The following is a 22,615-nucleotide window of genomic DNA, read 5'->3' as shown; positions in this document are numbered from 1 at the left end:
GTTGATCAACGGTCACTTATATACGAGATAAACAAATTGTTTTATTCCTTAACACCGCAGTAGTTTCTTAAAGAAAGCCTATTTTCCTCAAACCGAGTCTATGTCAAAAATGGAACATCGTAAATGTTATATAGAAAAAATCTACAGATTACAAAAAACGGATTAGTTAGGTTTTGTCTATGGATGTGATGTTATTACTTAAAAGTGATAAAGTACCGTATGACACAAAGTAACGACTTTCTAAATTACTATTTTATTCATAATATAACTTAAAGAGATAATAGTCACACAACAGAGAGCCTGACGAAGATCATAGAAATTTCTTCATGTTAACCTATTGTGAAATTGCTGTGGAACTGCAACAATAAAAGATAGCCAAAGCAAGTGCAACAAAACAAACGTGAAAAGTCTAATGAAAAGAATAATTTAATTGTTTTGCTAACTACATTCGCTTCGTTTACAATTGTAGGTAAATTTGCGGATATATTTAGCTGAGCTTATAAATACGTGTGCTCGATAAGTGCGCTATCTACAAAAACAACGAATAACGAGACTAAGCGATAACATATATATATATATATAAAGTACTACATTCCTTTATATCCTAGGTCAACTACAAATACTATACTATTAATTTCATTTACCAATATACACTGCATTTCATAAATCTAGTAAATTCAGCAAGCTTCAAAAGCCATAACTGTATATAAATATACAACGGTTAAAATTACCGATAATTCTATTAAAATTACATAATCATCCCAAGAACAGTTCCATCAAAAATTAAATCGACTTAAAACCTTAGTTATTTGATCGATTTTTGTGTACAATTGCGTGTTTTTACCTCAAAAAATCGACATACGCACGACTGTCAAATAGGAATAATTACAATAATTGTATGAATTAAAATACTGTACATATTTCATAAAATATACCTCAACAAGGTTGCGTGTTTTTTTTTTATCTATAGTCGTTAAGTCGCTTGGTTTTTCATCTACTGACAAAGTTAAAAAAAGTTGAAAAATATAGACCGCAAGTGTATAATATATTGCAATGGCGATATGGTTTAGGTGCCACTTGGTAATAAACACTGATTTTTATATTTCTTGTGGTGAAGGGTTAATCAAAACTGTGGTTACGATTACAAAAAAACATAATGGTGCGAATTTCAACAAATAAAAACCAGGCTTTTGTAATGAAAATTTGCAAGACAGTGAAATCCAATTCTTCGGGATGCTAGCTTGTAAAATAATTTAGGTTTCGTAACAATGTGATCTACCACAATGTTAAAATATCGCAGCATTACTTTTGTTTGGTCAAATCTTTTGGAAAGTTTTTCTGGCACGACTCAATGATGAAATCATGTGTTAGTTTTGATCACAAACTTAAATAGATAATGAAATATGTTCAACATGCTTCAACAAAGCACCGTGCTCAGATCAAAAGTTGCTTTAAACATATAGCAGTGAGGAAAATTACCAAGCGTTTATTAATAACTTACTTCTGATTTCATAATTTATATTTAGAGGTAAAAATAGTATTTCGTTAAGTCAATAAGCCATTGAAAGCCCGAGTCATTTGGGATAACGATACGTAATGTGCTGGAAGACAAGAGGAGCGATCTTCAGACATTGAATCAACCGTGAGCCATGACAATGCATCGTACTGCTCAAGGATGTATCTAGAAAAACAAGAAAGACATGAATCAATGCATCCACAAACCTTTATGGTGGTAAAAATCTGTGAAAGATAAACTATAGCAAAGTTAGATCGTCTTTAAATAATACAATTATGCATGAGTTTTTACAAATTGAAAAACAATCTGTAATTTATATACTTAATCTGCGAGAGTTATGCTACACGTACATTGTTCCCTGTAAGTCTCGTGTATGATATAGACATTAAAAAACGTACCTTAAAATACTTGAATGTGTGTTTGAGCTAAGAACATGACTGCTCTTTCGACCAGTTTCATCAATGCGATGTAACAAGAGCGAGGCCTTAAAATGAGCGAACACAAAAATTATCAACAATAATTTGCAGGTCGTCTTGTGGTCTTCAGGAATCATAATCCAAATTAGCGATTAATATTCAAGAAATAAAAGATTTTTTCGTGTTTGCACAGGCTTATGCAAACAGAACAGAGTGTAAACTGTATAATTTATGAAACTACATCTAGACAGTTTCATAAAAACAACCAAAACACCAAATTGCTTCTTTGACGATCATACTGTAGGAAGTGCTAGCTCCGCATACCTTTAAAACAATAGGTGTACTACCATCCACGTGTTCACCATGAGCAAATTCTCTAAACGCTGGACCAAAAGGCGCAGTTGTGAAGATACGACCATGTGCAAGAGGGCGACCAAAACCCTTGTCCTGTTCAGTATGATCGTCGCTACAAACTGATTGGCTGGGATGTGGGGAGTTCATGCCAATTGGGACAAACGATGAGCTAACTGTATCTGTCAACATAGGTGCAGAAGAAGGACGTTCACGGGGGGACGAACCTTCCAATTCTTGTTGTAAAGACGATATTCGAGGTTGAGGAAATATACCACCTACAAAAAGAAACCAACGTTACTCATTATCTTACATATTTAACTATGGTGAGGACATGTTATCAATTAGGCATAATTGATGAATTATACCAAATAAGGGCATCATTATATTTAACTATGGTGAGGACATGTTATTAATTAGGTATAATTGATGACTTATACCAAATAAAGACATCATTGGCATCTCGTCATCATCTTCTGGATTTGATTCTGACATCAAAAGTTCACTACGATCATCTACACTACGCATTACATCAAGTTGCGAGTGCCGTGATGAGGGTGTCATCTCGCTGCTGACCACAACAAACGATGCAGATATCCGCTGACGTGTCACGGGTTCAACAATTGTCATGTCTGGATCTCGATAGTTGATAAACGCTGTGGTAACTGAATGTTGAGATTAGTGTTGTCGATATTTCACAGAAAATTATTTGTATGAAACAATACGAAAAATTCATTAAAAAATAATGACCAAATAACAATCACTCCAAAACAATGGCACAATAATAAAACAACAATGATCTAAAAATACCATGACGTAATGACATCAATGTGTAAATTACATTTTTACATGGTTACATAACGACAATGACAAACAAAACAGAATGACAAAATGATACTGCAAAGTAGTGACGCCACGATTGAATGATATTATAAAGTTAAAAAATGACGTTAAAATAATAATAACACAAATCACAATCACACTGTTCAACTGATTATAGAAATTACTCTCTGTGTAATGAAGAAAGAGAAAACGACCGAGCCTTACTTTTAGCGAAATGAATTCTCAAATTTAAATCGTTGTGCAGTGATAATATGGAAACGCTGTGAAATCTTGAATGAAAACGTGAGGATGCACATGCTTTACATTTATCAGTATCTTCGTTTAGTGAATGATGGGGAATTACTTCATTCCAATCTAGAAATATAATAAATTATCATTTGTTTATGACAAAACGACAGTAGAGGTTAAAGTTATTGTTTAGTTAAAAAAGTTAGCATATGTCATACCTAAATGATGACACCCCTTAAATCATTTATACTAAGATGAAATTGAGGAAAAAATAAAATATCAAATTGCTAAAATAATAGCACTAACGTTCACACTATCACATGATCAAGTCAGTGATATAAAAAGTTACCTATAACAATACCTCGTAATTCATTCCTCGTGAAACGACCAAGTTTTCCAACCACTAGCCTCCAATCTTCAACCATCGATGACGTAATACCTTGAAGAAATTCCCAAAGTCTGCGAAGGGCCTTGATACGTTGTCTATGGCGATGACGTTTGGCCTGGAAGCTATATGAGATGAATTTAAATCATTAACTGAATGCTAATGCCGTGCTTTCAATGAAGTAGAAGAGTGTTGTTTTAGGATAGCGTGGAGGGGCCGAATTCTCCTACCGAAACGTTAACATGCGACGCTCTAGTGCTCTACTATCTCGGTGTATCCGGAGGCATGGACCGAAATCGGGATTTTTTGTTTTCAAAATTTGTCTTTTTTCTTTACAAGAATTCGTTTTCATAAAAGAAACTAGAACATCCAATGATACTGAGAAACAAACAGTTTCTGCCTTTTTGACTTATAATTTAAACCAACTCTAAGCATGTTTATACGTTTTTTACTTGCTGCCTTTTACAATGCAACTTTCTCATAACTATCTCGTGATGAACGAGAGCCTCTTTATACAATGTAACTTCTCTCATCATGAACGAAAGCACCCAGGGGCTTCATGGAAAAAAGGGATTATCTACTTTTTTAATAATAGTTTTTACAAAGATAACATTGAATAAGCCAAGCCATTTGTATCGCCGAAATTGAACCCTTATGTCAAAATTTTTTAATTCATTTTGAATAGGAAATTTCTTTTTACCTTATGGTATTTTCATGATTCAATCAAGAAAGTAACTTCACTTCTGGAGTAAACAGTACACTTTTCGGATTTAAGGGATTTCTTTTGGTCCCATCTATTACGCAAATGCATGTAGTATGCATTTCGTAGTGATAAACCACCCTACCTCCGATCAAAAAATATCCAGATCGGATTTTGGAATCCGTCCTGGTTATTCTTAAGTCACGCCGTAAAGACCGGTAACAATCTTTACAAAACTGTCATTAGGGCGACAACATGCCAGAATTCAAGCTTTCCTTCTATCGCTATGCTTTTTTCTAACCCAAAATGGTCAATATTTACTGTTATGCCTTCTGCCTTTATAATTAATCGTTCTGAAAAACTAGAATCAGATTCACAAATGCCCCAAAACAATCTCCTAACCATTTTATTGCCACTATTCTACATAAGCAATACTATGTCCGACCATTTGATTGTCCGAATTTTGCAAGTTGATCTCGTATTTTTGTCATAATACAAATGACTTAGGAAGAAAAAATGAAACAAACATCGAATACTGGACCTTAAGAGGCCAGTGTACTAATATAGTATTTTTTATCGATATCAACAACGATACATTCAAATTTCAAGCATGAACACCAACTACAGTTAAACATGTGAGTTCCCATTAAACATATGAACTACCTTAAAAGTATCTCATCTCGAAACCAAACATCGATCATTCAATTCGCTGTACTGCAAACATTGTGCAATTAAAGCCCACACACACACAAATACTTCATATAAAGTTACGCTAAATTTCTACTATGTAACCGTGTGCTACAATTGTGAATTTTTAAAAATGTCCAATAAATTAAATCTCACCCAAATGGCTCGATAATCGTGATGAAGGTCTCCATTACATAGCCAGTTTCGTTAGTACAAGTCGCCAACAACCATTTTTGATCCTGTGATAGACTATAACAACAAAACAGTAAACTGCATGATTCCTTATGTCTTGTTAGATCCTCCGGTGAATCCACAGTATCAACGTTGTGTATCAGCTTCGTGGGAGTTGCTAGGATGTAAGCAGGTGAATAGACCCTTTCGCGGGTTTTCTCAGGCAACTACGACGAAAAATGAGACAAAGATGAGAGATGTTAGTACAAAAGGAAAAACTTTTCAATGAAGAAGATGGGACAAAACTTTCAACATCATATCAATAAAGATGAAGATAGTACACTAGACTTTATATGACAATAAAGACGAACATTGTACACTTGAGATCATTAAAGCGTAACAAATTTTTCATACCAATTTTTTTAACGCTTGTCTTTGACTAGATGTTGCCCAAAATCCAGTGTGTACACGTGTCACAACTGGTTTCTTTACAACAACTCGACATCGCGAGAAAACTGAGAACGCCGTCGTTTTGAGAAGTTTAACGAACGAAACTAACGATCCTTTGGTTTTTTGGTAAGCATCGACCTGAGTCACTTGACGAAGGGGAATTATCTAAAAAAAACCCAAGACCGTATCGTATTTTAAGATAACACACTCTCAAATTAACGCTAATAATAACCACAATCGTCAAAATACTGCCAATACTGACTCGTGTCACCAGAGGCGTAGTCAGCCCACAAATTTAGTCGTGCTATGTAAATTTCAGATCATTACCATTTTTCATTTCTTTATAAATCTATTGTTTTTACAGGGAGTGAACAAAGAAAAATTAACATAACACGACTAAACATGCAAGCTGGTTACACCACTGCGTGTCACCCTAGTATCAACATTATACAATGATACATAGTCTTATCTTGCTTCAAATACGATAAATGTTTGGATATCTGCATATTGTTCCTTTATGAAGTCAATAGTGAATTTATTTTGGATAAAATGAACAAACCTCCAAAACTAAACGACATCGAATTTTCTCTGGAAGATCAGAAGCCATCTCCGTAAAACTTCTCAACAACGCAAAATGCGATTCATTTCTAGTGATTTGATCACTGCATTCTTCGAAAGGATTGATGATGTATACAACAACAGTAGCAGAATCCTTACTAGTCCTGCCATTTTCCCTAATACAACGTAACACAATTTAACACAAAATAACAAAGATATAGTTCTCGCTGTGAAAAACAAACAAAACAATGGATAATAAAAATAAACATGATTAAGTCCTTTGTTGGTATCATTCACACTTACTGAATGAAGTCCGTAGAGTTTAACTTATCCAGCGGTAGTTTCTCGAGTAAAGGTCCTAATGAGTAAGAGAGTTTCAACAGCACAATAAATATATCAAGATCTAAATGAATAAACGACTGAATACGAAATTTCTCAAATAACTTTAATGCAAGAACAAATGTTACACATGATGTGAGAAAGCGCGTGAACATCAAAACAAAATTATTCCAAATACAAAACAACATCGTAACACACTTAATACAACTTCTACGCCTTAAAACCATGCAGAGTTAATGAGTCAAAGTAAGGTTCCCTTACCGAGTTCGTATTTAAAAACTTGAGCAAAGAGTTTTACCCTGAGCCCTTCAGCAACATTTTCTATTTCAACAAAGAATAAGGTATCAATAAAAGTGAGCAATGACAAACGAGATAGTGAAGAGGCAAGGCTTTCAAAGCAGTGTTTCAAAGATCGTGGAAAATATATAATTACTTGATGTTAGAAAGTTGTTAAATACATACCAAACTTTGAAAACCAAGAGCTAACGACTTTCTTCCCATATTTATTCTGTTGTTTAGGACCGATTCTCAAAATACCATCGCTTGCCATCATGGAAATTTTACTAAGAGGAACATGGCGTCCAAGCTGACATGTCTATGCAAAATGAATAGGTGAGACATCACTTCGTTTCTTGATCATTGATTGGTTGATTTACTGATTGATTGCAAACGTGCCCAAAAAGATAATTTATGTTGTAACGCTCGTCTACGAAATAGGAGCACCTACACACCATCACACCTACACACTGACACACCACTACACTGACACACCACTACACCAACACACTAACACACCATCACACTAACACACCACTACACTGACACACCACTACACCAACACACTAACACACCATCACACTAACACACACTACACTGACACACCACTACACCAACACATTAACACACCATCACACTAACACACCAACACACCATCACACTAACACACCATCACACCACCACACTGATACACCACTACACCAACACACCATCACACTGACACACCAACACACTAACAAACTAACACAACAACACACCATCACACTAACACACCATCACACAAACACACCATCACACTAACACACCAACACACCATTACACCAACACACCAACACACCATTACACCATCAACGCTTACCTCGTACACAGAACTAAGTTCCCGAAAAAAGTACTTCACGTTTATATTCGTCATTTCGTTTTCAGGAGATACCACAACATAGGTGACATTACGTGGTGAAGTATACGGTTCCAAAAATAGTTTTTCCTAAAACATTAAAAAGGTTAGTGAACTTTTTCACCAGAAATTCTACAATATAGTCAACATACCCAATGATGTAATGCTAATGGTGACACGGAAAGCCAGTTACCGTCTTGACCAACAACCACGCGTGGGATTCTTGCCGGATCACATGTTGTGAGAACACCATTGTTATTCATTTGCCATAATTGTTTTAAAGAGAGGGGACCCTGTACCGTACACAACTGATCCCAAGTTTTCCAGTGGATGGCTTTATGAAGCGATTCCTGAATGATCGGTTTCAAATTCATCAAAAATTCGACGCTGATTTTGGACTGTTTTTCCAATTCTGTAGCTAAAGATGAACATAAGAAATGAAAACATTCAATAATATTTCATGAAGTTTATCTCGTTGAACGTCATTTTTTCCATTTTTTCATTCTTTTGTCTTAACTCAAGTATCCAAGCAAAGCCCTTATATGACTAATCTTCTACACGGAAAGGGAAAAGCTTTTGCACGGCATTTTTTAAAATATTGAATGATAATCATTCAGATTAAAAAATGGAGAAGCACAAAATCTAACCTGTTTTCATTGGGAGCACTTTGGTCGTGTCGACATTGTCTGAAGGCGTAAAATACAGTTTGTCAGCGGTATCAGACGCACACAGAGGTGAAGAAAACTGATCCAATAGATTTTCCACTAAACACGTCGAATTGCAAGACCCCAGTAATTCTGCGGACTGTACAGATTTAGAAACTTTAGCAGATTCCTCATTCTTTACAAAAACGGGAACTTCTTTTCTTTTTGCCATGTCGCAATACCTAATGTCTAAATTCACACCAATATCATCTATGCAACTATTTAAGCCACATGGTTCGCTCGAAAAGAGTCCAGTATGCGATCGCAATCTTTCCTTTTCGAATAGTCCAAACCACAAACACAGATATCATTGTCCACATATAATCGATTATTGAGCTTACACTCGGTAGAAGTACACGAGCAGGCATTTGTATCATCCAAATTTCTATCTGACGTGTAATTAACGTATGAATCCGATAAAAACAAGTTCGCATTCAACAAATTCGAATTTTGATCAACTTCCGGTAAAAACTTCACAGAAGTAGTGTCGCCAGGAGAGCTTGCTTTCGACGTTTGTTGCATGTTTGTTGCCATAGTGACCGAGTTAAGATCAAAATGTTGACCAGTCGACACACTGGCACAGGAAACTTTGGCTGTAACACTAAAGAACCGAATATAATATTGAAAAGTCAGTAGCTAAGGAATTAGTATTTGTTATATAATAAAATTCACACGTAAAATATTTCAGCCAATAGTAAAGCTCTGATTTACTTGCAGATCAAAATCTGATAATCATCTGAATTTTAAATTGCAAACAAAAACACCTCAGTGAGATAATTCTCAGTAAAAACCTCGCACTTAGTTAATAAAGGTTCAATGATTACTAATGAAATAAACAATGTGTACTTTTTAAACACTAGTAAGACGCATTACACCAACCTTGACAGATCACTTATAGAGTCTCTAGCTTTCATCTAAATTAAAGCAGATAAATACAAGTTAGGACTGTTACGTCATACTACATTAACATGTGTCATTTATTATAACAACCTGAAGAGAAGGTGTGTAAACCATTTCATTCTTGAGCAATAGAGAATTTGAAGATTTCCTTGTTGAAAGTAGTGCACTTGAACCACATAGATATTCCTGTTCCAAAGGAATTTCAAAAATTGTTGGCATTTCCTAGATAAAAAAAACATTTACAATTCACGGTTGACAATGAAAAGACTTTTAGAAACCAACTATTGCTTTAATTTTGTTAGAAAGCAGTGATATAGGCAATAGCTCAGAATAAACAACAAATGAAGTGACAAGTTTTGTATGATTTTACATTGAAATTAAGGGATGGATCCAGGATGATTTTTAGGGGAGGAGGGTGCTCTAGTTTGTCGCTACTTTGTGGCCATAGATATTGGTATAGTCCCTGCTCCCAACCCATCCCCCTCATCTCCAACCCCAGTAAATTCATCCCTGAAATTAAAAACGAAACAACACGAATAACGAATCTAAACATCCCACCTAGATAACCGACATCCATTCACAAACCTTAATTTCATTTAACAAATCGTGAATTTCATCATTTAAAGATTTGCTGGCGTCAATGCTGTTTAAACCAGACTGTCCACTAACTTCAGCAGGTTCGGGCCCAGTACTAAGAGGGGGTTGAGGTGAATTAGGATGATTCTCCACCATTGGAGGTGTCGGAAACATGCGTACTAGATCAGCATGTGAGACGACACAAGGTCCCGTGTTAACTACAGCTTTTGTCTTCTGATTTGTGTCATCGTGAGCGTTTTGAAATGAAGGAGAGCGTTCGTCGTTAAGTACAGATAGCGGTCGCTGTAAACAACATCAAGATAAGCGTTTATCCTCATAATTACCATATTAGGCTAAAGTTAAGTATGTCATGTCAAATCTATGTCAAATCATGTACTCAAAAGATAACAACTCAAGCACTCACATAAATGTTAACCAGTAATCGATTCAATTTTTGCCTATAGTCTTGGGTATAGCAGCGTTGAGAAGACGTGAAATACTCAACAAACAAAAACTCGTAGAAGTTTTTTCCAGCAATAATAAGCAATTACTTACTTGACCAATCAGAGAATGTGTTTTAAATAATCATGTTACTACCTACCGGTTTATTATCTTCTTCATCATCATCTGGGGAATCAAATAGATTATCAAGATCCGAAATTGTTACTTGCAGATCTTTTTCAGTACGTAATGAGACGCTTCCCCTGGGTGTAGGGGGTGAGGCTAGAAATGGCAAAGGTGCTTCTTGCTTCTCAACAACTTCTTTTGGTTTATTGTCTGTAGTCTTTTTACTATGTTTACGCTGCTTTGAGTTACGATGTGCTTTAGATGAAGTACCACTGGTCGCAGGTGATGTGGCTGAGCAACTACTCGCACTGTTGGCTCGTCCACGTGGGCAGGTTGGCACAGGATAAAATACAGAATCGTTCGTATCCATTGCATTGTTTCCTGGTTCTGGAGAAGGTGTAAGGAGGGGAGGTTTGGTACTAGTACTCGATTGTCGTCGCCCTCGAGCCTTTATGGAAGCGGATGTTTCAGATTTATTTCGATTCGATTGACCTGACGAAGAGCTTTTGCGCATGCGTTTTGCAGGTGCAACTTCTTCAGTCGTTCGCTCATCCGGCAAAGTTCTTTTGCGATGATAACTGGAAAATGATAAAGATGTCAATTTACTTGACTAGCACATGAATAAAAAATCGTATTTTTACTCACTTCTTGTTTTCAACGGTTTCAATTTTATGCACATCACCTGAATTTTCAGGCATTGAAACTACTTTTTCCATTGTCAGAGGCTGTTCCTCGCCTTCCCTAAAATCGAGCACATCATCAGGGAGAGTGGGCCGAATAGTTTGACCACCAGTAAAAACATCATAACATTTCCATTTATTTTCATAGTTCGAGATCAATGATTTCGTATACGTCGAGTCCTTAACTCGTGACAACTTTTTCCAATAATCTAACGACTGTTGAGAATCAGAAATTCTAGTTGGAGCGGGAGGCATCGGTTTAAAAAACACATCATCATTATTATTATTGTTATTTGATACATTTTCATTGGAAAATGGCTCCAGCTTCGGACTTGTCCGTGACTCGTCCGTACTGTCCGTAGATTTTGCAGTAGAATCATGACTGTTTGGCTGCCGATTTTGATCGGCAACAGTTGTCGATACGTCAGAAGTTGAGAAACCTTTTGAGGCAGAGTTAATATTTCGCAGTTTTTTTGCTCTCAAATGAAAGGGTAGTATGGCTTTACGTTCCCGCTCTTTCTTTATTTTGTGCGCAAGCGCAGTGGTGCTGTTTTGAGATGGAGATGGACTGGGACGGTTTATCCCAAAAGGCCTGTTAGGTGGATTGGTACGCGAACGGCTAACGTTACTACTCGACGTACAAGAACAAAATTTTCGCGCCAAAGGTTCTTTCAATTTCCAAAACGACTCCTGATCGGTTTTGAAATTTGTCGCGAATGTTTTATTCTGCGACATGGCACCACTTGAAGATTTGCTTCTGGAAGTATATAAATATAAACAAATTGAGCTTGTACTGTGGATAAAATATCACAAAGAAAATAAGAAATCAATCATAACTACTGAAAAGCATAATAAGCGTATAATGCTACTTTTTTTAATTCGCAAAAAAGTATATTTTCCAATCGTGCATCAAAATCAGAACTTCTCTTTCAATTGAATTAAATTCGACAGAGTAAACTTACGTTGATTTTGTTGCAGTGATGTCTCTCCATGATTCATTCACTAGTTCACACGCCATTTCCTTGCTACCTCCTAGCTTCGAGGAACACTCCAAATTAACAGAGGTTTCTGTTGAAACGGTTGAAGCATGTACTTGGTTCATCGTGTTTGTATCCTTCATTGTAAAAGGTGAAGCAGGAGGTGTAGTAAATTGTTTTGTTTCACTGGAATTGCCTACAACAAAACGGAGACATCTTTAGTTGAACGAGATTTTAAAGAAAATGAAACTTCTAAAGTTATGTTAGTTTCCTCTCAAACATTACCTTCAGTATTGTTGTCTTCTACAGAGATCAAGATGTAATGTGATGGATATTTAATGAAATTATCCTCCACAATCACCCCAACCACCACAGGTATATCTATGTTTGTCTTTTCAGATATATCACTCCATTCATCAAGGACATGAAGAGGGAAGAATCGATTCCAATCTTCCAACAGCCGACTTACTCCCTTGGCATCGCGTTGATAACAATGACCAGTGAGTTTTGCTTTTATGCCATAAGGACCAAGAATAACTGAAAAGCATGCCAACATATCACATTATGACATTTTAAATACATTGGTATGTTGATGAAGTCTGCTCATTGTTATCTATTTTAGTCATCTCCTGATCTTAATTTTATGCCATACCATTAAAATCTTCTTTCTCAGTAGCTGCTTTGGCTAAATCATCCTGAACAATATGACGTACTCCAGGAAGAGATTTAACATCCACCGTAAGACATATTTTACCACCTCCTTGGACAGAAAACGCAAACGAAAAAAACAGCTTCTTCCTGAAAGAAAATGAATATGAAATTTACTAGCAGAAAAAAAGAGACAAGAACTTGGTATACAACAGGCCAACAATTTGTAATAGTGAAATGTATCCTGTGAAGGTTTTAGAAACCAATCACAGAAGAAAACAAAGTTTTCAATCTAAAAACTTTGTTGTCCAACAGTTTCAATTCACAATAGAAAAATAGTTTATGAGCACTAACTTCAGTTGGTGATTTAAACCATTAGTCAATTTCTATGAGATTGCATGGTGTTTTTAAAACTTTGAAATAAATATTGCTAGGGCAACACAAATCAAAACTGTCAATAAACAAGCCTTTAAATATAAAAAGCAAATATGCTAAATTACATACATGCTTTCATTTGAGTTTGAGTCCAATGGAAATTTCCAAATAAAATTCTTACACATACGTAATTCTAATACATACTTTTCCATCTCAGATGATTTCTCTGCCAAGTCAACAAACCATTTTCCAATACGTATATAGTCACATGACAAAAGATGCCTAAAACAATTTTCAACATGAATAAGTTTAATGTGCTATATTCCAGTGCTAATTTCTTTGTGGAAATCAAAATATTCAATGCACTAATGCACACCTTTCCAAAGTATTATGAAGTGCTTTGAACAATAAGACTTTGGCCTCTTCAGGAAAATTGGTTTCCCAGCAACCATGATCAGCTTCTATGAATACACAGACAGATTATTTCATATAGAGGTTAGTGCAAGGCTTTCTACGTAAAGGACAGTGTGCAAATTAACGGTGTGCAATGTGCAATTTGCACATCGATTTAGCTAAAATGAAAACAATTGCACATCACTTTTTCAAACGATGAGCAAAAATCAGCGGTTTTAATGAAAAACACTGTTGTAAATCATATGAATTTGTTCACATTTAAAAATATTAATTTAGCAATTAGCGCTATATAATAAATAACGATTTGATTATGCCTCTAAAGAAACACTTTTGTTAAAAAAATTGCATATCGTTTTTTCTCAACCAATTCGCACACTGATAAAGGACAAACTTTAACATTTACTTGGCAATATAAATATGTAGTAAAGATTTTGTCCTTACATATTGACACAAAACAAACAAGAAAATAAAACTTAATTGAAATCAGGTTGGTCAAAATGAGAAGCCTCGGAAACAAGGAGGCTACATTTTGAAAAAAATATACATGTTATACTACATATAGTGTGGCAGTTTTTCACTAATTAACAAATGGCTATTTCAAATCTTGCTCAACAATCTTAGTACAACATAGTAATGAAATTTAGATAGCAAGAATTGCAAGATTATTTGCAAGCTTGAGAGAAAATATATAATACCCAGTCAGTTATATTATGCAATAATATAGGATAATTTTGTTCTAACTCAAACAATTATAAAATTGGAAATTTTATCATCATTTAGGAAAGCATTGCAGTGCATTGAATTCACAGCTAATTACTATAATCAATGATTACTACTGTATCAGCAGACGAGGGGCTGGATGCCTAATGACAACAAAGACAAGATGACATTGTAAACTAGCCAGTGACTTGTTTAATCTTCTTTAAAAGATTGCAATATTACTCGATAAAAAGAAAACCTGTCCAGGTTAAATGGTAACTTCATCCATTTTTTTAGAATTTTAGATATTGAAAATTTTTTATCTGGTGGATTTAGGTATTTCAAAATCATACTCTTTACAAGAAAAACTCAACACACAAACAAACCTTTCAAGCTACTATCCACGACATTCACAGTTCTTGGATCATCCCCATACCAAAACAACCAAAGTTCTTTAGAGCTCTCTGGGCATGACAAGTTTTCATTCAACCTTTGCTCTGCATACTGAGGTGAATGCCGCCAAGAACAGAGAATGTTATTCTGTAGAGCATTGGTGAAGGAGACAAGCACAGGATCATCAAGTGGCTTATCCAAGGAGCATGGATTTCCGGTGTATTTACACCACTTCAATCCATTAACATCAGCCTACAACCAATTGAAAAGAATCAAATGACTGTCAAAATTTGATTACCCAAAAGCTGCTTTGCTCATAAGGCTATGAGTTATAAGTTTGGTCTTAGAAAGTATTTTTGCCCAATGATATGTGTTTGACTTGCCCAAAATAATTTGAATGGAATGCTGTTTTTATTTTGACTAGAGCAAACACACAATGTAAAATAAACGAATTAGTGAAAGTAATTCACCTTGAATTTTTATCCACACAAATCAGCCAAAAAAAATAAGCAATAAAAATTACCAAAGAAAGAAACGTTTCAGTTAATTACCGTATGACAACTTTATTTTAATTATTTCCCAAATTTGCTAACTTATGCCACCGAAGTGCTTCCGTTTCTAGTGGATTTCTTAAAATACAAAACTTAAACTAAATAGGGTGACTAAAGAGTTCATACAGTTCCTGTAATAATCATAGCACAAGAAACGGAAACTTGACAAAAACATGATTCGCAACACTAAATTGGAATTGTCTTTCGTTGTTTGAAGTGGGTTTAAGTAAAATAAAAATTATCCCCTAATCGCATTGTTTCGCCTACAACACAACCACATTTTACTCGTTTATTTGTATGCTTATATAAATGAGGTATTAGATAACATTGACATTTTGTTAAAAGAGAAAATATTCCCATTGATAACTGGAAAATGAAATTGCCATGAAAAATACTACATTTCTGGTCAAAGACAATCGCTTCTCAACAACAAGAAACTTTAAATAGATCACAACTGTTCACAACATTACCCTATAAGCGCGTAAAAAACAAACCTTAAATATATCATATAAAAGGAAATTTCAATAATTAGATGAGGTAAATTGTGACAATACATGGCGCAATAAAAATAAATAACTGATCACCGGTCTTCTTATCCAAAATTTAAAGGTATATTTTATTATACATTGTTTGTTTTCTAGCAACGAAAGACACAGACACGTAAAGTCGACACAAACTAGATAAACTTCGGTCACAACATAATGCAACTTAACATCATGATTTAGCTTCTTGCGTCAAATGATAGAGCAATTATTACAGGCTCTCATTGACCCAAAGGTGATATGAAATTAAAGATTGTTAACTAGTATGTTGGCGCCCCCGAGCACTGACAAAATGTTTTCACAAAACAACGGTAATTATTTCGACATCCTTTTCTCTCAATTCAAACAGTTTTGCAAAGATAATACCAAACAATGTCTTCGAGGACAAAATAAATTACATTTCGCAATTTCGCACAATCACATCGGAAAAACCATAAACACTTCCCAAGCTTTTGGGAACGACAGATAGGTGAAGTATATCGTAAACAAATACAACAACCACATCTTGTATTTGCACATTTTCGCTCATATTATTGAAATTTGATAGAGAAAATTTTCAAGATACACTTCGAAGGAAAATAATCGACTTGTGAGAACTTCTAAATACAGATCAAGAGAGCTTCAATTTACAGTCGATTCTTGAATCCGATCGATAACATTGTACGTTCAAAAGTTTATTTTTGTGTATGAATAGCCACAATTTTGTTGTAGTAAGCGGTGATAACTAAGTTATAACGATCTTAGAGAGAATTTCATATAGGACACCGCTTGAAACCGTTTACATTATGATAAGATTATTATTTGAACATACTACATAATAAAAGTGTCTGCGACAATTTTCATTGTTTACATCGAGCAATGAATAAATATCTTTTACAGCGTTGAACGAAAACCATATACGTGTAATTTTAACAAATTTGACGCAATAATCTAAAGTTTAAACTATTTTAGAAACAAAGTACACACGATGAAGGCAGAAATGACAAATATTGAATATAAGCAAAGTCATTCGACCATACGAAATGCATGTTTACCGTATTACAATACTCACGATCCAAATCGCTATGATATAGTGGATATTTAATGGATTATTAGTATATTTCAATCATGCAACGGTTAGTGTTTATCGTTAATACACGAGTGTCAAAATTTTGATTTCCTACTGCAAGCAGCCATGAAAGAAAAGGACGTAAACAACACTCTATTATCTATCAAATTGAACTGCACATAGCGACTAACGTGTGATAAAATACTCACCAAAGTAAAGAGGTTTGAACTACATTCCCGTATATCGACGCCACTTGAAGCTAAACTACCAGAAGTCATGCTAAACGCATGGCGTTGCTTTCCACAGCGAGGGTAAAAAATTTAATAAACGCCAGTAAAATGTACAATTTTCACGAAACTTTTTTAAAACGTTTCACATCAAGAAGGAAAATGGCAGCGATTTCTTCGATCGAGGAACGAGCAATTTAGAAACCTGATTGGACTATTGGCATCACGTGGGTGTAAACGGAACTTAACGAAATATTCCGAACTGTTCCGGTAGCTTGCAACAATGAAATTGACATGAAATATTCAAGTTTCTTGAAATTGTCCAACTTGAGTTAATTAATTTGTGGGGAATTATATTATAGTTTGTTTTGATTTAAATGACACTCAAAAGCGTACGTGAAATCCCATAAAAGTTTGAAATTATCACTCCTCGCTCGCATTACATATGTAGTATATACAAATAAAATTTGTGTTTGCCACATCATGTGATACTGTTGGTCTGAAACAAAAAATGTTGCAGAAAGTTGGAAATTTATTACAAATTAGCGTTGCATTTAAAGATTAGTCTCAATTGTGCTAATTGCAAAAACAGCATTATCATTCGACCTAGCTGCAAGAGGTTTTCAAATTTCTTAGTAAATGTTTTCGTAAATAATCAAGAGTCAAGATTTGACTTCAGTCTTATTTTTTTAAAGTTCTTTCATTTATGTATTTTTTGTACATGCCAATCTCCTCAAACGTTAGTGTGCATGCTCGAGTAATACATAAAGCAATTAGCGAAATACTTAAAATTTAGAACTGAGATAAGGGGATTTCCAAACACAAACCGTTTGTGTCATTAAGTGAAGTTATGAGAGCAGATTAGGAAAACGGCTGCAATAATTCTCTAGAAGTTACAAGCAGCAAACAATTAGTTAAAAGAAATGGAACATTGTATAATTTCTCCACAAGCTGCAAAAGCTACTCGAAACTATGAGTTTTAGAAGATCCATAAGCAACCTGCTACGAGATTTTCCAAAGAAAGATTTACTAGCAAACAGTCTTTTATGCAGGTGTCCATTTCAATTGAATACCATATTAATTCATTTCAACTACCGTCTTCATGAGCTGTGCTGTCACTTGAGCATACTTTGATCGCATCAGAGAACAAGAGAAGGATGCATGCACGGACATTACGCACAAAGTATTTTTGCCGTGCACTTTTGATTTTGTACTCTTTCGGTTTTACTGAATTTCCATACAGTAACTCTCTTTAGCCGTTTGCTTTTTACCAAGTTTAAGGTCAAGGTCAATCCAGGATTGTACTGTAAAGTTTACAATCCTAATGTAATAGCCAGGCTCAAGTTATTTGAAAATCTTTAACTAGCAACAGCATTATATCATAGTATTTTGAATTACTTCAAGATATTGTTTTTAAATGTATTCAATAGAAATGCTAGAATATTTCCGATGTGAACACAACAATCAATATCAAAGCAAAGTCAACTCAAAATGAGCACAAATTTAGTCATGAAAATTATTGACTTATGCCACAGTTGACTTGCTGTAAAGTTAGGCGAAGATTTTCGCACTCGTTTACGTGCATTTTTCCTAAGACTAGTCGATTAGATTCTGACCAACTTGTTTACGAAATCTGCGAATGTTTTTTGAAGACATTCACGATCCACTCGCTCGTACTAAAATGACATCTAGTGCTGTTTTGGATTAAATCGTTGTTTCAAAATAATAAAAATCCTTCATCATATATTTTCTTCACATTTAGTGTGAGATTTTATAAACCGACATATTTTCTTCATATTTAGTTTGAGATTTTATAAACCGACATGACATTTCGTTCTATCAAAAACGTTATGCTTTTTGTTTTCACTGCGGGTTTCATTGGTATACCAGAAACAGCATTACAAAACGAGAGGGAGCGTTAATTAAAAATAACTTTGAAAGTGGAAGTTTGACCACCAAAATTCTTCTATTGCCTCTGATTACATCCGAGTTTTCACATACCTTTTGCTACCTCCAGTTCTTTACACAACTCAATGGAGCGCAAGACCCAGGAAAAAGGACTGCCAGAAAAAGATACCCTGGGGGGAAGACCCTGAAATAAGACACTAGGAAAAAGACCTAAGAGAAAAAACTATAGAGAAAACACCGATGAATAAAGACTACGGGAAATAAACTATAGGGAAAAGACCTTAGGGAGCAGATCACCACGGACAAGACTCTAGAAAAAAGACTCCAGAGAAAAACCCTGGAAAAAACTAGACAAAAGAATCCCGAAAAGACCCCAAAGCAAAGGCCTTATGTAGAAAACCCTAGGAAGAAGATCCCCGGGGAAAACTAATGGGAAAAGATGTATCCATTTGATATATCATAGTAATATTTATAACAGAAAAGATTAGATTGTACCATGAATTAAAAATTATTTGAGCCCAAAGTCAAGAGAAACTAAAAACACGAGTCCTGGGCAAACAATTTGTGTTTTTAAATTAGTGTGCAATCATTTATAAAGAAATCACGAATATACGCGAAAAAAAAGTTAGATGTATAGACTTATAAATTTGGTAAAACTTACATTGTGTCAAAGAGATTTCTGTAGCTTGTTATAACTTCTGAATACATTTTTATGTACCCACAATAACATAAATATTTGATTTAGACAACGTTCATCACTGAGCTATGCACACGAAAAAGATATTGTTAATTACCGAGTTCACTGCACAGAAAACAAACTTTTTTGCGAAAGCTGTACTGAGTAACCTTTGGAAAATGGAAAACATATTTCCAATAACGCATTAGACCATTGTAGTAACTGCATCTTAAACTAATATTTCATATTACGCATTAATGATTTAAGAAATAAAAAGATGTTTACTGTGTTTGCACAGACTTATGCAAAGTGAGGACACTTTTGGGATTGCACTAGAGCTAAAGTATGTTGTGTAATTCTAGCGCAATCCGATGGAGACCACGCGATCCATATCGAGTTATTTCATAAAAAAATACGTTGGCATAATGTGCCATTAGGATGCATAAAGACATCCATCAGATTAGTGTTTCACCGACAGTGAGCAATTTGATGTCCCACCTCAAGAAATGGGCTAGACAATATGCTATCATTGACCGTAAATTAAACATACTTTTACATAACATTTCAGATCCACGAGATGTAGTAGGAAAGTTCAGAATGCTAACCATCAAAAAATTCATAAAACTCAAGAAAATTATCTTGCAGAAATGTTGATCTTTCAAAAGCGCATGACTAGTTTCCCTTCATAGGATCCGCCCCAAGCAAAAACGAATGACGTAAAACCACATACTTTGATCAAAGCAATTTAAAAATGAAACAAATAAAGTGCTGTTGCTTATTTGCTCAAAGCAATAAAGCTTCCAAAAATCCTGAAGAGTTCTTTCAAAGCGTAGTAAATCATTGAATCAAAAAGTTAACTAAGATAACGCTTTTTACATAAATGCCGGACCACCGTTATTGAAATTCATCACAGCGCAAAATCCTCTACTCTGGCAGACATCCATAATGAATTGGAAAAATACATAAATGCACATTATTACAGTTTTACGAAGACAGTAAAATCTTCTGCTTGCTTCTAACGATTGTAAGACACGCGTACAGTAAAAAAAAATTAAGTGGTCTTATGCTCGCGCATTTCTGAATTTGTATCAACATATGATTTTTACCTTGATTTTACTTTTACAACATAGTTGAGGATAATCATTGTGCATAGTGCATGGTCGTATAAATATTCTGAAGTTATATTTCATAAGATTGTAATAAAACAAAATAATGTGAATAATACTGAATAATCTGAAAGAATAACATATGCCAGAAATGCATTTTATCTTATTATTTTTGTTATAAAGAATACAACAGAGTCAAATAGCTGAAAACAAACGATAAGAAAGAGGTCACGTGCTAATATGATTTCAGGTCGATGTGGTTATGAATATTGACCAGTAAAAGAAAGAATTATATAGTGATACAAAATGAGATTAGCTATGATAAAAACATTGGGATCATCCGTACAAAAAACTAGCATAATCTCAAGCAAATGACGTTTACAGCATGTCGTTTAAAATGCCACAAATTCTTGTGGGCTTTCACGAGGCGATAGGATATTTCACAAAGAAAAACAAATAGGTACAAAAATAATAACTACATTAGTCTTGACAGAAAAAAAAACAAATATATATAAAATCAGGCAAAGAACTAAAGTAAAGGAATGATGACCGCATGTAAAACAAGGAAAATTAATTGCCCCAGCGTAAACCACAATCATGTATTGTTCGTGAGCGCCACGTATGCAGATAAAACACTTAAGTACGACAATTTGTCACGCACGTCACGTATTTTAGAAGCATTCAATCTATTCACACTTGAAATGCAACTTGGGGGGTTGACATTTGATGTTAATGTAAGGGGATCGTGACATCACTTGCTATCTTAAGACAAACAAGGGACTTAACTGAAAGGTAAGAGTAACTTAAAGACTTAAAAACCATGGCCAGCCGATAATTTAAGGAAATATAGTATATAGGAAATTGCGAAAAAGCAAGACATCTTGTGATTGCAAAATATGCATCAAAACAAGACGAGAAATGAACTGTAAATTTTCGACTTTATTTCAAAGACAGAATGATATTTAAAACCATACATACACGTATATGTTTACAACGCATGAAATAAGTAAACGGAAGTAAGCAATGAAAATTAAATAGTGTAATATTAACAAAGGCAGAGTTGGAACTGCAGACCCGACTAATAGAATAAATGTATTGTATTTTAAGAAAAGAGTTGTAATTCTTTGCTAGCCTTAAGTCCCGTGTTGAGAAAAGGTTTGTTGTGTTTGATGAGAAGTGCTTCAAGAAAAGCAAGAATGTGGTATTTGTTAGATTTGGTTGAGTTAAGTATTTTATAGTTGTTGAATACAAGGTTTTCTATAGGAGAGGTAGTTCTGGGAAGTGGAGGGAGATCATTGAGTTGTGAGAACTGGTTTTGTAGAGTTGCAAGGAATTGAGCGTTTTCGCACTCAGAGAAATGCTGGCCAATTGCACTAGAAGAGAGCCTGGTTGCATGTTCTCTGAGCCGTACAGACAGGCATCCTTGTATCATGCCGATGTAGGTTTTACCACAGCCAGGGCAAGTTTTTTCGTATACAAGATTTCTGCGAGAAAGTGAAGGAAGTTTGTCCTTGTTAGAGACAAAATAGGAGAGTTTTTTAGTGCCACGTATGCAAGTAAAACACTTAAGTACGACAATTTGTCACGCACGTTACGTATTTTAGAAGCATTCAATCTATTCACACTTGAAATGCAACTTGGATTGACATTTGATGTTAATGTAAGAGGATCTTGACATCACTTGCTATCTTAAGACAAACAAGGGACTTAACTGAAAGGTAAGAGTAACTTAAAGACTTAAAAACCATGGCCAGCCGACAATTTAAGGAAATATAGTATATAGGAAATTGCGAAAAAGCAAGACATCTT

General features: G+C 34.8%; 2 protein-coding genes across 2 annotated transcripts in view; one reads left to right on the top strand and one right to left on the bottom strand.

Moving 5' to 3' along the window:
• Nucleotides 1-408: 408 nt before the first annotated feature.
• LOC124435275 (mediator of RNA polymerase II transcription subunit 13-like) lies at nucleotides 409-17,415 on the bottom strand. Its single transcript, XM_046985211.1, is given in 28 exon segments — nucleotides 409-1,681; nucleotides 1,915-2,000; nucleotides 2,257-2,561; nucleotides 2,724-2,948; nucleotides 3,331-3,480; nucleotides 3,716-3,864; nucleotides 5,283-5,524; nucleotides 5,712-5,912; nucleotides 6,307-6,481; nucleotides 6,609-6,663; nucleotides 6,906-6,965; nucleotides 7,107-7,239; nucleotides 7,780-7,905; nucleotides 7,968-8,233; nucleotides 8,463-8,742; nucleotides 8,745-9,120; nucleotides 9,399-9,433; nucleotides 9,510-9,641; nucleotides 10,005-10,298; nucleotides 10,597-11,140; nucleotides 11,208-11,999; nucleotides 12,205-12,415; nucleotides 12,505-12,756; nucleotides 12,872-13,017; nucleotides 13,447-13,524; nucleotides 13,619-13,703; nucleotides 14,742-15,000; nucleotides 17,099-17,415. Coding segments are annotated over 28 exon segments (5,862 nt in total). The 5' UTR covers nucleotides 17,168-17,415; the 3' UTR covers nucleotides 409-1,545.
• A 4,038-nt stretch (nucleotides 17,416-21,453) lies between these two features.
• The window catches only part of LOC124433818 (nitric oxide synthase, brain-like), a 34,991-nt gene continuing 33,829 nt past the window's right edge, over nucleotides 21,454-22,615 (top strand). Inside the window, exon 1 of the mRNA XM_046983608.1 lies at nucleotides 21,454-21,598. The gene's annotated coding sequence lies outside the window, so the exon portion shown is untranslated. The remainder of the gene's footprint in view (nucleotides 21,599-22,615) is intronic.

This window comes from Xenia sp. Carnegie-2017, unplaced genomic scaffold (assembly GCF_021976095.1).
Source record: "Xenia sp. Carnegie-2017 unplaced genomic scaffold, XeniaSp_v1 HiC_scaffold_14, whole genome shotgun sequence".
NCBI lineage: Eukaryota > Metazoa > Cnidaria > Anthozoa > Malacalcyonacea > Xeniidae > Xenia > Xenia sp. Carnegie-2017.
Note: the sequence above shows the minus strand (reverse complement) of the source record. Positions and strands in the feature narration are given on the sequence as shown.